Raw genomic sequence first — 15,311 nt, 5'->3', positions numbered from 1 at the left:
GGAGCTACTGGGAGCCCAGCAGCAGGGTGACCCAGCCTTAGGAGGAGGTCCAGAGCCAGCTGCCCCTGAGCTGGACAGGGCCAGGCTGACATGAGGCCATTTGTGGGCTGATCTCCACCTCTGCCTCTCTGCTGAAGACCCCTCAAGCTCCATTTCCATCTTTCCATCTCTCAAGTCTCTTTTTCCTCCTCTCTCTTCTCTATTTCTTGTTATTTTGTTTGGACTTTCTCCCAACAGCATTTGTTTCTCTGTCATTTTCTGCCTCAGCATGCTGGGTCTCCCTTGGTCTTCTGCTTTCAGTGTGAGATTTTCCTGTGATTATGCATCTGTAAATATGTCTGTCTGTGTCCCTCTCTCTGCTTCTCTAAGTTTGTTTCCTTTTCTTCTTCTGCATTTCTCAATCTATCTGTCCACCTATTTCTCAGTCCCTTTCTCCCTCACCTTTGATCTGTCCCTCTGTCTCTCTCTCCCTCTCTTTCCTCTCCCTCATCTCTGTCTCTTTGCCTCCCTCCATCTTCCTCTCTGTTTCTGTCTGTCTGTCCCTCTCTGTCAGTCTGTCCTGGGTCTCGGTCTTCCTCTGTGTTTTTGTCTCTCCTTCCTGTGCATGACACTCTGCCTGCTTCTCATCCCATCTGTGCAGATCTCTGTGTCTTACTGTCGCTGGTTCCTGTCTCTCCCTGTCTCTCTCCCTCTCTCTGATTTTCTGTCTCCTCCACTTCCCACCATTTAGCACTTCAGAGTCTGGCTTCTTATTGTGTCAAATGAGAAAACTATAGCCCCAGCCCCAGGAGCTGAGGGCCTGGTGACACCAGTCAGGACTCAGCGGAGATGATCATGCTGATGAAAGGGTGTAAATGCCACTTTCAAGTTACCAGATGCCCCAGAACTTTTGCGCAGAGAGAAACAGACATTTTGAAGACAGAAAGCTGGTATTGAAATGGGGCTGGGTGTCCACACTCCCCCAAGCCCTGTACCAGCTCCTCCTCTGCCTTCTGAAGTGTTTTGTTCTGTCCAGAAGCTGGAGGCTGGACAGAATGCTCCTGGGACCCAAACATCAGCAGCTCCCTGCAGGACATTCACTTCAATACCAGGCCTTGAATCCACAGAGGAGCCAAGCTTCCCCCCAGGACCCAAAGAGGTTTGCACCTCCAAGGAGTAGAAGCCTCCTGCTGAGCCTCTCTTTCTGAAGACCATGAGGGTGGTGGCTATTCTGAGGGCCCCTGAGTGGTGGGATGTCTGGCCTTAACCTCCTGGTCATCCAGAGGGTCTTCCTGCCCCATTCTTCCCCCAGTCTGCAAACAAATCCCTTCTCCCCACAGACCCCCCACTTGTCAACCTGTCAGTGGAACCACAGCCGGTGCTGGAGGACAACGTCGTCACATTCCACTGCTCTGCAAAGGCCAACCCAGCTGTCACCCAGTACAGGTGAGCATCACTGCTGTGGAGGTATAGCCAGGCCTCGGCCCCCAACCCCAAGCCTATCACGTATGATGTCACTTATCGTCCATGCGTGGCCAACGCGCGTGACTCACAGCAGGTGTCCATATAGCCTTGTAATCAAATAAACCCCACAGCCACCCACCTGCTGGCCAGGTGGACTTTTCCTTTCCTTCCTGCAGCACACAGGCCTCTTCCACAGGAGGCAGGAAGCAGGGCCCCTCTTGTTTGAACAGCTTGTTTATTCGGTATTTCAGAAAAGAGGAAGAAAGTCTCAGGAGCAAAGTTAAAATACACCAGGAGAGTCAGTAAGTTTGTACTCGTTCACTCTCAGGGTCCAGAGGGCACCTTAGGATCCTACAGGCCCCAAGGTCCCCATGTGTCCTTTCCACAGCACTGATAAAAGCATCATTGTTTTTATATGCTTATTTCTGCCTTTTTTTCAGTATTGGGGAATGAACCCAGAAGGTTTTTCCCCCAGCCCTGTTTATTTTATTTTGAGACAGGGTCTCACTCACTTGTATCTCTGCCTCTTGACAGAGCTTCTTAAAGGCAAGACCTGCAGTTTAGTCTCATGGCTCTCAGCATGTAGCAAGCACATGGCATAAAACGAGGGCTCTTTACGTGCATCTGACAGATGGGGTCTCTGAAGGCACAGAGCTGCCTCTCCGGGAGCCTCCCCGCCTATGTGCATCACCACAGAGGCTTCCAGAGACTGGTGAGGCTGAGGATGCTCACCTCACCTCCTTTGTATGTTCCTCGGTGAAACTCACCAAGGCCCTAACTCAGCCCCAGCCCTTCCCACCAGCCCAGGCTCCAGGCGGGGCCCAGGGTATCACCTCTGCCATGAATTTGGGTCATTAAGCTGCAGCCTCAGCCAATGCCAAGGATGCTAATGGTCCCCGTGTAGGAAAGCAGCCCGACTCGAGAAGTGGAGAACTGGGGAGACAGGAGGCAACACAGCCCCAGCGGGCAGAAGGGAGGGAAATGGGCCAAAGAGGCAGCTGAGACTCAGGTTGCACATAAGGAACAGCTCCCTGCAGCGTGGATAATTAAGCAGCACTGGAACCAGGAACCCAGGAAGGGCATCAAGGCTCTCCCTGAGGACATTTTAAAATAGGATGGAAACCCGTCTGCCCTGCCTGATTTAACCCTTCCCTTCCCTGGATGCAGGAAAATTAATGACCTTCAGGGTCCCTTCCAAGCTGAGGACCCCTGGCTCCCAGAAATTGTGCAGCCCATTCAGGTCCAGCAGGCAGATCTGGTGTGGCTGGGGTCTGGCATCTATCCAGAAGTGACTTAAAGATGCAGAAGGAAAAACCAAGACTCCCCCTCTCTGAACTTCCACCCTGGACCTGCCAAGCCTGGGCTGCTCTCCTGTCTGCTCCCAGCTCTAAGTTCATGGCCCCAAAATACCAGGTGTAAGATGCCCAGAAAACACTTCTAATGCCAGTTTCCCAGGGCAGCCCCTCTGACTTAGAGAGCCCCCACCCTGGACCTACACCCACCCCATTCACCCTCACAACTGTCCCCAAATGCCTGTGGAATCCCAGAGACAGGGACAGACAGACTCCAATCTCCACTTCTTGTCACTGCCAGACTTCTGGTCACCTGAGTACTTAGTGATCAGAGGCAGGACAGACAGCAGGACAAGTTCCAGGAGATAGGACCTCCACCAGCAGGCTGCCCTACACTGTGACAGGTGATGCAAACACTCAGGAAACCAGGCTGCTGGGCCTGACCGCCAGGGCCACCCACTTCAAAAACAAAACAGAAGACCAATAAAATAAGGATAAGGTTATTATAAAGCACATGTGGCCAAATATAAAAACATGGTATATCTAGATGAAGAAAAGATGGCAGTTAATAGGACTATTCTTGTAACTTTTCTCTCATTTTGAAAGTTGGGATTTTTTCCAACTAAAAAGTTAATAACCACACAGAGAACGTACAGGTTTTCCTAGGTGACAGAGTCCTGTGGGATCCCCTTCCTCTCTGTCCCACTCTGGAGCTTAGGGTACCCCAAATGAGCCCCTGGTGTACAGAGGAACTTAGGAGCAGAAAGGGAACTAGTTCTTACTCACCACTGTACCTCATGATTAGTCAAGGGCCCTAAAAACATGTTAGTGCAGGCTTGGGCCCCCTGCAGGACTCTAAAGGCTTTGGGGGAGCCCTCTAGCACCCAGGAAAAGGTGGGAGAGCCAGGGTGGGCTGAACTACAGAGAAAGGAGGTGGAAGGGCTATGGAGAGAGGAGACCCCAGACACCTGCAGGCACCTGCTTCCACCCACATCTGCTCAGCCCCTCCCCACCCCCACAAGACCTCACCAAGCAGCAGGATTCTCGTTCTAGAGGCAGCGTTGAAACCCAGGAGGAAAAAGCCTTAAGCAAATCTCATCACATAAGTACATTGATTTTTCCCAACTGACTTTGACGCGATTACAGGGATCTTTGTTTCTTTATTTCTATTCGTCTTGATTGCTTCCTTTCTGGTCCACCTAAGAGGTGGTAATCTCTGAAATTAGAGACTGGCCTTCCTCCATGTCCACACCCCGAAAGGGGCATGGCTGGGCTGTTACTTCAGCTGTCCCCGGGGGCTGGGGCTGAGAGATGCTCTAGGCTCTTTCTTCGGAGGGTCTTTCGGGGTATCCCTAGCAGACCTCAGTTTGGGGAATGGCACTGCAGGACTGTTCAGTGCTCCAGCCTGAGCGCTGTGACATGCCAGGCCTCCTGATTCTGTGATATAAATAATTAAGCCTCTTACATTTGTTCAACAAAATTAGACATGGATTGGGAAAGGCTTAAGCTGACTCCATTTCAGAGGGGCTGGGAGAGGTGGTGGAAATAACAGCAAAAGCCCTAGGATGCTCCCACCCCCAGGAGGAAGAGGAGCCACAGACCAACAGGAGAAGAGAGGAGGGATGAGAGAAGGGGTGGGGGCTCTTTGGTTTCCAGCCCTGATGCTGTGGCTGGAGTGCAGTGGTTAGAGTCTTTGGGCTTGGAAAGGGCCCCTCAGAGGCTGTTTAGTGTGGGAAGGAAGAAGAGAGGGGAGGAGAGACCGGCTGGACTGGCTGAGCAAGATGGGAGCAGAGGTCTCTGGTGGGAAGCGGGGAAGAGGCCCTGATCTGAGGCTCCAACCCCCATAGCCCGCTCCTGCTGTAACCCTGAGAGAGGGTCAGAGACTCCCCACTATCCTCCCGCTGCCTCTAAGGAAGGGATGGCCATACAGAGAACCCATCCAGAGAGCATGGCTCTGCTCCAGCAGGAAAGCTTCCTCTACCACCACTGGCTGCATCCTCCTGTCTCTTCCTTCTTGACTCCTCACATGATAGGAGAGGCCAGCCTGGCAGGGACCTAGTGGGCTGAATTCCAGGCCTGCTGGGCCCCAGGAGTTTTCCTGATAACTCAGGGCCAAGTCTGTGTAGCTTTACCCTAGGGAAGGACCCTGGTCAGAGAAGGGAGAAGACCCAACTTCTCTGGGAGGCCCTGAGGAAGAAAAAAACCCAGGCCTGCCCTACAGACCCAGTAATCCTGGACCCCGGCCAGCCCCAGCCAGCCCCAGCCTCAACCCCAGTCCCCTGGTGCTGTAGGCAGCCAGGAGCAGAGGCCTGTTCAGGGTAGAGCAGGGCTTCTTCCTGTCCTCCTCCCCACACAGCCAGCTCCCCCCCTGCCCTCCCCACCACTCCAACTCCCTTGCTTCAGCAGAGTAGAAGAAATAGGGTCTGGACACAGATCCCCAACTGTGTGTCTGAAACTGAATTAATCCACCTCAGGCAGGGGCCGTGCCTGACTATTAAGTCTGGTCATTAAATTAAACTTAGGAATTGAAACGATTCATGAATAACTCATAATGGTTTGTTGGGAAGCTCCTTAAGCTCTCAGGGAGCTATGCTTTGCTCTTGTTGTTAAACTATAATTGTTATTATTAATCGTGTTCTTAATAATTACCCGATATTAATTCAAGATAACAACTGCGTGGTGCCAGCCTAGGTGTTTCGTGGAATGCACAAAAGTGGTGTCTTTCGGGACTAGACCAGACTGAGCCAAGGACTGGTGGAGGGGAGGGAGGAGATGGGACTCAGGAAGACCAGGAAAGGTATAAGAGGACAGGAAGGGGAAGAGAGCACTAGTGGCCACAGGGGAGCCATGTTTGTAGGGAGCCATGTTTGTAGGGAGCCATGGTGGAGACTGGGGAGCCGTGGTTGAGGCTAAGCAGCCTCTCCGGCTTTGGAAAGACGCAGTCCTGAAGCAGCCTTGAGCTGTAGTAGGAGAAACCTGTTTAGAAATTCTGTGATTTCACAGAGTGACTGCTGTCTGCAATAGGATTATACCAGGGAAGCGGTGAACTCTCTTTCGTTGGAGATCTGCAAGGAAGGGTCCCACCTTCCCATATATGCACACGCACATGCATGTACATACTCATTCACACGTGCAAAGACTCACATGCACACACATGCACAATGCATGCAGGCACCCATGTGGGGCTGCAACTCTACAGACACAGAGAAGGGACCTGGTGGCTGGTTCAATGCAGTGATAGCCATCCCAGGGTCAGTCAGAACCAAGCCAAGCCTAAGGCTTTTCGGTCTCTGTCATTCCCGTTCCCTGTGGTACTTCCTGTCTGCCTCCCCACTCTGAATCAGGGTTGATGGAGCTGTGACCTTGTAATAAAGCCAGAGTGGGAGGGCAGAGGCTGGGGAGGAATCAAAGCAAGTGCCACTCCTGGGAGAGAGGTTGAATGGACTTCCGGGGAAAGCAGCAGCACCAGGAGGGACCCACACTGGCAGCAGGAGTCAGGACCGAGAGACGGAACCACATGGGAAGAGAGGGGCAGGCAGGACGGCTCCATCACACCCCTCCAACATCTCACTGTGTTTGAAAACCAAGCTTCCTGGAGCCTCAGTTTTCCCTGTGTGTGTAGGGGTGTGTGTGTGCACGTGCACACTGGTGCATAAGCATGTAACCGTTAGACCTTGAACTCCCAGGTCATAGACTCAGATCCCTTTCCCAATGTTGTCTAGTGTGGAGCCTGTGACAGAGCTCAGGGCAGGACAGCCAGACTGTTTGGTGTCCGACAGTTGGGTTCTCCATACTCCAGCCAAAGAGATAGGCTGGCCAGCCAGAAAACCAAGTCTCTTCTCTCCAGAATAACCCACTTATCAGATGCCACTGCCTGCCTAGTGACTATGGCCCCAAAGCCCACCATCTACATGACCTCCTGGGTGGGTGCAAGACCAACTCTTCCCTGAGCCTTTGAAGTAACCCCTCTGCAGAGACAGCCCCTGAGAGAGCTGTTTTCTTGTGGGATGAAGGTATCCAGCTCCCTGAGGGATGGCCTTGCATTCGAGGTGCACCTAGCATGCTGGCCTCTGTTGCAGGTGGGCCAAGCGGGGCCAGATCATCAAGGAGGCCTCTGGGGAGGTGTACAGAACCACTGTGGACTACACGTACTTCTCAGAGCCTGTGTCCTGCGAGGTGACCAATGCCCTGGGCAGCACCAACCTCAGCCGCACGGTGGACGTCTATTGTGAGTGCAGAAATTTGGGGGCTTCTCTGCATGAGCAGACATGGGGTAGTCTCTGACTGGAGGAACCATGACTGGATTCATTGCATACAACATAAACGTTATGCTTCCCAAGTGTGCAGTGCTTTGTACTTTGCAAAAAGCTTCCTTGTCTAGTGTTACATGCTTATTTTGATCTTCAGAAAGACCCAGCTCAGACTGCTATAACAAATTACCGTAGTCTGGGTGGCTTAAACAGCAGAAACCAGAGTGCCAGTGTGGTTGGTTCTGGTGAGGGCTCCCTTTCTGGCCTCCAGACAGCTGCCTTCTCACCTGTCCTCACATGGACCAGAGAGGGAGAAGAACCAAGTTCTCTTCTGTCCCTTCTTGGTTGTTGTTGTTTTCTCAGTACTGAGGACTGAACCCAGGGGTACTCTACTTCTGAGCTACACCCCAGCCTTTTTTATTTTTTGAGACATAGTCTCACTAAGTTGCACAGGCTGGCCTTAAACTTGTGATCCTCCTGCCCCAGCCTCCAGAATAGCTGGGATTACAGATGTGTGCCACAGCACGTGGCTCCAAGCACTTTTTTTCTAGGGATGGTACTGCCTACTCCTTGTGGATCTGAGAGAGGCTGAGCATGGGGGACAGGGGTCTCCTCATTTCCCAAATCCTACTCCCAGACTCCGATCCAGCCCAGGCAGAAGTGCAAAGGAATGGGCTGAGTGGATTGAGATGGCCCAAGAGCCCTGCTCTTCCCCTTCCTTCTGTCATAATTCGGGGGCAGCAGGAGGGTTCCCGGAGCTCCCCGTCCCACCTGAGGCCTCTCTTCTTCTTCCTCCCCATCACAGTCGGACCCAGGATGACCACAGAGCCCCAGTCCCTGCTGGTGGATCTGGGCTCTGATGCAGTCTTCAGCTGCGCCTGGATTGGCAACCCATCCCTGACCATCGTATGGATGAAACGGGGCTCCGGCGTGGTGAGTCCACAACTCTGACCCCAGGGCACCTCTGGCAGGCTGGAGGCAGAGTGGGACAGGAGGAGGGCCCACTCACAGTTAGGTCAGGAGAGTCAGGCTCCAGAAAAGGATCCCATAAAGAAGAGAGGGAACCCAGGTACCCACCTCTACCCCTCTCACCCTGAACACATTCAGTCATTGCAATTTTGCCCTGTGGTGAACCTTATAAGAAAAGAAGGTGGTAAGTAATATATGGGGTGGGGGAAAGTCACTGGACTTTTCAGCTTTTCCCAAATAACATTACCCTTAACCTTGGACTTACACTTCGCTTTCTTCCTGGGGTCTTCTTTTGAAGTGTATGTATTCTTTAGTGCACATGAGTTTGCCATCCACAGGGGCAGTAGTGAGGACCTTAGGTGAGGAAGGAAGGGGAGGCAGAAGGAAGCTGAGCCTCTGAGATGACCAGTAACTGACCAAAGCCACACAGGTATTAGGTGCCAGAGCCAGGACGCAAACAACAGATCTAGCTAGGGCCAAAGTCTGCTTTCCTGTCATCACTCCAAACTGTATCCCAAAGGGATACTGAACATGACTCAGAACACATGGGCCCAGGACCTCCACCATTCAGCTACAGGGTATTTTCATCCATGGCCAGCCTGGGAGAGGAGGAGCCATTGAAGACAGAGGAAGGTTGGCATCCCCTCTCTCTCTGAGAAAGCTAGGGGTCCTCAGCCAGGGAGTCCCACACCCTTCCTCCCAACGCTGCCCCACAGGGCTGCACCTGGAGCTACTGCAGCAGCATCTCTGTGTAGGTGGGGTCTGCTCTCCACAGCCACAGGGCCCCAGGCCGCCTACTGCCTCCCTACCCAGGCTTTTACCAGGACACTGTCACCTACTACCCAGCCTGCCTCTCAGCCATCTGGTTGAGAGAGGAAAAGAGAGAGTCCCTCCTCTGCTCTTTGTGTCTGACCCTCCCCCATTTTTCTAGGTTCTAAGCAACGAAAAGACCCTGACCCTCAAATCTGTCCGCCAGGAGGATGCTGGGAAGTACGTGTGCCGGGCTGTGGTGCCCCGGGTGGGAGCTGGGGAGCGAGAGGTGACCCTGACTGTCAATGGTAAGACCCCCACTGGGGTGGGCCAGGTGGAGGGGGGATTCCCAAGGCACCTTGGTACCAGGCATTGCTCCAAAGGGGCTGTCACTGTCTCTGAGACTTGCTACCACCTCCAACTACAGGTCCATAGTAGTCATGCCTGCTCCTTTTGGAGTTCCCGTCAGAGGGAAGTTTGGAGGTGAGGAAGAACCTGGGAGTTTTCTGATCACTTCTCTCCTTTTTGTTATCTTTAAAGGGGTCTCATCCCTAAGAATAATAGTGCATGGATTTTGTCCAGATCAGGAAAAGAGTCAGCAGTCACAATTTGACCATATTCCTTGCCCACCCTTTGATAGTGACCTGGCTGTGGGGAATTTATAGACACACACCCCTCTTTCATGACCAGACTCTTCCCATCGCACCAGAGCCACTTAGCCATGGACAGCTGTTACCATCCCCAGGGACCAGATGTGTCGGGTCTCCTTGAGGGCAAGGAACGTGTCTTATTATACACAATGAAAATAAGGACAGCAGGACAGTGTTCTAATCATGGGAGTCAATCAATGGCTATAGTAGAGGAGCAGGATCTTCCGATCAGATCTGGATACCAGGGTGTGGGTGGTCATGGAGAAGCTGGGACCTAGCCCAGGCCAGACCCAAGAAGGTGTGGTGTCAAAACAGAAATTCCAACGTCCCTGCTTTGATGTGTGCTTGGGCTGTGATGGGAATCTAAACTTGCCCATTTGTGAGGGTGAGAGACACTGAGGGGGTGTCCCTCAGTCATCTCCAAGGGTTTGACCTCATTTCTGGTGTGCCCATGGTCCTTTGGGAGCCCCCTGTTCCCAGCACAGGCTGCCTGGGATCAAAACCCTGAGCCACAGAGCCATGTTCATAGGCCTCTGGAACCAGCACCAAAGCAGGGTCCTAGGAGGGGGCTAACGGAGTCCTGGAAATCAGCCTATTGGCTTCATCTCCACCCAGGAAGCCACTCACTGACAGCCTCATCTATTCTCCCCCTTGGCTAGAGAACTAAAACCAGCTTGGTGCCTCCTCAGCATACCCCTCTGCTGTCCCCATTAGCCAGCTTCCACTCCCTGTGTATTTCCTTCCCTCTGCCCCTCCCTGACAGGTGTGGCAGCCCCAGAGGGAGAGTGAATCTGCCCAGACACCACAGCGTTCACAGACCACCTGTCCAGGGCAGACCCCAGGCTCCAGAGCGCTCCTGCCTTTCCTGTGTGTCCCCAGGATGCCACCAATAAATTGGCACTGCAGGGCTAAAAATAACAGCATCTGATCGCGCCTCTGTATATCCATGGCAACACAGGCTGCAGCCTTTTCCTGCCGCGCCCGGTGTCTGACACTCGGCTTAGTGCACCAGGCCACGGTGAACCAGCCACCTTCCCTGCTGCCTGCTCTTGGGAGGGCGCTGGGGAGTCAGGCTGTCCATGCCTGCTGCTGGCTGCAGTTCACACGCCTGGGATCCTCAGACTCACACAGGTCTTCCAGGATCCCGGAGCCTGAAGCTATTAATTGAGCATCCTCGTTTCTGGGGAAAAGGGTGAATAAGGAGAGGCTGACATTTTTCTGTCACATGTAGACATTCAAGCTTCCCAATGGAGATAAAAAGAGGTTTTTTGTTTTTTGTTTTTGTTTTTGTTTTTGTTTTTTTTTTGTTTTTTTTTTTTTTAAGGGGAGAAATCCTCACCCCCACCCCACCCTGGAGAACTCCAGCCTTGGAAGAACATTTCCTGGGCTGGACACAGCATCCTGGGCCCTGGCATTCACCTGGGGTCTGATTTTTCATCTCTTTCTCGACCTCCACATCTCTCAGCAGGAGCTCCCCTAGGTTGCCAGGCAGAGAAAAGCTGAAGGGATTGAAGTGAGGAAACTGCTCTGCTTACTTCTGCCGGTCTAGGGCTGCCTAGCACTAGGGCAGGGTATGGATGAAGTGGCTCAGAGAGAGGAGCCTGCCAAGCCCCATCAGAGAGTGAACCCTCTGTCCAGCTCCGGAGAACATGTGGAGAGATAGTGAAGCCCATGGACAGGGGCCAGGCATGGGTCAAAGGCATGTGATGGCACAGAAGCATCCAGAATGAGCCCAGTTCCCATCACAATAAATCCCTGTCCATGGGCCCCCTTTGAGGAATAAATTGGTACAAATCTCAACTGAGTGTACTTAAACCAGGTATCTGCAGGAAGGGGAAGATAATTGCCATTGGCGGACTCCCCCAACCCCATTTTCTTTTATCCTGGTTTTTTGTTTCCTTTTAAGGAGCCCATAAATGCATATACATCTGCTGATAGCTTTTAGAATCTTATGAACCCCTCTGGGAATTCCTAGTTCCCAGAAAAGGAAAAGATTTTATGGTATCATCACTGTTTAGCCCAGCAGCAAATCAAAGCACCATCCGTGTTCCAGAAATGTGGAGGCTCATCTCTTTGGACCAAAGTCCTCTTGGAGCTAAAGGGATTTAAAGGCAGAAAGCAGGGCTCAGTCCACTCTTAAAGCCATCTGAGGGTAGAAGCCGCTTCCCTAGGTTCCCACCTCTTCCCAAGCTCTTTGCACCCCAACCTCAAGAGAAACCGTGGGAGTGGCTCTCAATACCTTTTTTCCCCTTGACTGAAAGCTACTCATAGAAATGCAAATCTGTTTTAATTAAGGTGGCTAATAAACAGCAATTATGTTTGCAGCAATTTTTGTTTTGTTCCCAGCATAATTTTGCACATCTTCCTGATCCATTGCTCTTACCTGTCTTTTCTAAGACATCACTCCAGGGTTGGGGAAGGGGTCTCAAACACACCCCCATCCCCCAACCACTTATCCCAGCCAGAAAATTAGCTGGGCAAATGGTTGTAGTAGTTGTTCCTCTTTCCCTTTTAACTGTCCAGTTGGTATCACACAGAAAAGATTTAGATTAGATAACTGGCAGAACTGGAAAAGAAGCACTATAGAACAAGTTCTGCATAGGGTGGGCTCTCCTTGCTGCCTGATGTGCTAAATGTGACAGGCCACTCTCAGAACTTGCCACCCATAAACGTGTCACACCAGCACACATATTGGATGGGATAAGATTGAGGTGAGTTTTAGAGCGGTGGTCTCACCTGGGCTGTCTAGGTATACATGTGGAGGCAAGATTATGAGCTACAGGATCTACTGAGACACACATGGGATTAAGGCTGCGAACGTGGCCAACACATTCCACCTATCTGGAGTGATTTCGGCCCCTGGTAGAGAGACAGCACCGGTTTTCTTCCTCGGACTAACCTAGCAGAGGACACCCAGTTTGTTAGGCAAGGGCGCCCTCTACTGGAGAACTAAGAAATGGTTTGAACTCCAACAGCTGCCGCACGGGGCGACATTCGTTAGGGCTGTTTTCCTTCATCCTGACACCTGCCCCCATTCTAGAGCTTCCCAGGCTCACCATCTCCTTCGTAAAGCTTTCCCAGTGCGCCAGATAGAATTATTCTCTTTCCCCTGAAGCCGGTTGGCACTTTATCTGCACTGCTTCTGTAGTATGAACGCTCACCATCTTTTATTACAGTTATTTATGTCTTCTGGGGATTCTGACTTAGAAGCATTCACTCATGATCCCTTGAGAGGTTTACGACTTAATGCCTAATTTATCTTTAAGTCCCCTACCTTGCACTCTACCTTGCACATGCAGACCTTCCGTAAATGTTTGCTGAATGCTCGAATTAATGAATACACTTTTGAAACCCTCAAAGGAGTGTACCGGCTGGGGAATTGCCCTTCCTAGATCCCTAATGTGTCACTGTCTCCCCAACAGGACCCCCCATCATCTCCAGCACCCAGACCCAGCACGCCCTCCACGGTGAGAAAGGCCAGATCAAATGCTTCATCCGGAGCACACCGCCACCCGACCGCATAGTGAGTGCTCCAGGGAGCAGGACAGGCCTGGCGCCCCCACCCCCAGGGCAGGCCTGGCTGCCCCCAGCAGCCCAGAGGTCACTTCTGCCAAAAGCCTATCAGTCACCAGTGTGGGAACACCTCCCAGGCTCATTTTCCTCCAAGGAAAATTACATCTGCCTTGTCTCTCTTGGGAACACATCCTGGAAAAAATTATAGACAGCTTCCTTTCTTGGATCAGGAGTGTTTCCAGGATGTGTCTGCCATTCAATTGAGCTCCAGGGTTAATGATTCTAACCAAATCTGCATACTAGAGGTAGAGGAAAAGACAAACGACTTCTTCCCTTTCCTGGGTTCAAGGTCAGTCTGACAAAATCATAAACTGAGTGGAGTTCATAGCTGGCTGCTGCTTTCTGTACCTCCCAGAGCCCTCCTCTTAAAGAGCCTCTTCTGTCCTTCATGTCAACGGGGAACTCTGCACCCCACACCATAAGGCTCCCCTCTGAAATGACCGATCCATTCTCCTTCCCTTCTTCCAACTCCTACCCTGCAGGGCAGCCAAGGCACCCTGTGAACTTTTGCCCACCCTTACTCCCCCTCCCCCCAGGCGTTTGCATTTTTTAAAGAGAGGGTCTTTCACCCAAATCCATCTGAAATTGGCAGAAGCTCAGGCATGAAAAGAGAGTACTTGGTAACACCATTGGGGAAAAGATACTATTTCAGTAATCCCCAGTGCCTAGGAGAGTCCTGCCCTAAGACTGCCCAGGTAAACACTACAGGAAGGCCTTCCTTTTCACAGGGCAGAAGTGCCAGGAGGGTGGGGTGCAGTGAGGCCAGGTGCTAAGCTGGTGAGAGCCTGTGTGTGCCATCAGTCTGTGCAAATGGTAACTGTCATCCTGGTAAACTAAGATATTATTAGAATATTATTGCTGTTACACATTTTCTCAAGCACTCAGTTCATTCTTGTCTGAAAGATTTAAAAAATGGCAAGAATTTACAATTGAACTAATCCCGACACTCCCCCATTCACTTCACTTTTTAATTTTTTTAAAATATAAATGTAAGGCCACAGATCTGTAATCCCAGTTATTCAGGAGACTGAGGAAAGAGGATGGAAAGTTTGAGGTCACCCTGGGCAAATTAGTGAAACCCTGTCTCAAAATAAGATTTAAAAGGGCTGGGAGAATTCCTTAGTGGTAGACTCCCAGACTTACCTAGCATGTGAGAGGCCCTGGGTTTGATCCCCAGCACCACACACACACAATTTATAAATATAACACATACCCATTGTGAAATATCCCATCCAATCACCCTTGAGCATTTGCACACTCTCGTTATTTCACAGATACCTGACTGTAGGCTAGTGATTCTCAAGTACCAATTTTGTCCCCCAGGAGACATTTGGCAGCATCTAGGGACATTTTTGGTTGTCACAACTTTGAAGGTTGATACTGGTGTCTTAGTGAGTAGAAGTCAGGGATGCTGTGAACAGCCTGCTGTGCACAGGGCAGCCCTACCACCAAGAAAGAGCTGGTCCAGAGTTTGAGAAACGCTGCTCCCAGCTCACCTGATGCCTCTGGGCACTGACCTGCATGACTCATGAACACTGCGAGCCAGTGTGTGCAAGAGGCTTACATGTTGATGTGCTCGCAATGTTCATAGGATGACTCTGAAAACAATTAAATTGTCTCCCCTGTAAACAAAAATAGGTGTTGATCATCTATATTTTCTCTTCCTTCCTCCTTTTCTCTCTCTTCCTGCCCCTCATCTCTCTCTCTCTCAAAAAAAAAAAGACTTTTGAAAAAGCCAAGTCACAAAGCTAGATGGGTCATTCTGGGCCATGATTCTACCTCAGGCTGGGTGAGGCAGCAGCACAGCACAGGGCACCCATGAGGAGGTCCCAGGTGGGAAAGCCACACACAGGGCTCAGCTTGTCACCATAAAATCCCTCTTTGCCAGAAAATGCTCCAAGTGCAGTTGTGCATAAGGCTCTCCTTGGAAGGAAATAGCCTCTAAAGTGGCCCCAACCTCTGTGTATATGTATATGTGTACATGGATTGTGTGTACATGTGTTGTGTGCACATGTTTTGTGTGTACATGCGTGGTACTGTGTGATCTGCTGTGGTGTATCTGTGTGTCATGGTGTGTGCATGCATGCAGTGTGTGATGTGTACATGTGCTGTGTTGTGATGCATATCTGTGTGTGGTGTGGTATATACAGACACAGACTTGTGTATAATGTGTATTTGTGATGTGTGTACATGTATATTGTATAGTGCGCTATATGTGTGTGTATATATGTGTAAATATATGCTATATGTGTATATAATGTATATACATGCATGCACATGTGTATGTGTATGGTGTGGCATGTGTGTGCATTTTGTGTACGTGCAGTGTTTGTAGTGTGTGGAGTGAAATGCATGCACGTGTGCCTGTGTACATGTTGGTGATG

At 51.1% G+C, this 15,311-nt stretch overlaps 1 protein-coding gene and 1 long non-coding RNA gene across 7 annotated transcripts in view; one reads left to right on the top strand and one right to left on the bottom strand.

Moving 5' to 3' along the window:
* The window catches only part of KIRREL3 (kirre like nephrin family adhesion molecule 3), a 571,499-nt gene that overhangs the window by 535,844 nt on the left and 20,344 nt on the right, over window positions 1–15,311 (top strand). For all 4 annotated transcript variants that reach the window (XM_079105292.1, XM_079105291.1, XM_079105294.1 and 1 more), the window contains exons 8-12: window positions 1,320–1,425; window positions 6,815–6,963; window positions 7,791–7,918; window positions 8,886–9,012; window positions 12,777–12,877. In XM_079105292.1, the coding sequence (XP_078961418.1) occupies window positions 1,320–1,425; window positions 6,815–6,963; window positions 7,791–7,918; window positions 8,886–9,012; window positions 12,777–12,877 (611 nt within the window). The remainder of the gene's footprint in view (window positions 1–1,319; window positions 1,426–6,814; window positions 6,964–7,790; window positions 7,919–8,885; window positions 9,013–12,776; window positions 12,878–15,311) is intronic.
* Window positions 1–15,311, bottom strand: part of LOC306640763 — a 55,730-nt gene that overhangs the window by 35,409 nt on the left and 5,010 nt on the right. The window lies entirely within an intron of this gene.

This window comes from Sciurus vulgaris (genome assembly GCF_902686455.1).
Source record: "Sciurus vulgaris genome assembly, chromosome: 11".
NCBI classification, from domain to species: Eukaryota; Metazoa; Chordata; class Mammalia; order Rodentia; family Sciuridae; genus Sciurus; species Sciurus vulgaris.
The sequence above is the reverse complement of the archived record's forward strand: the minus strand, read 5'-3'. Positions and strand labels throughout refer to the sequence as shown.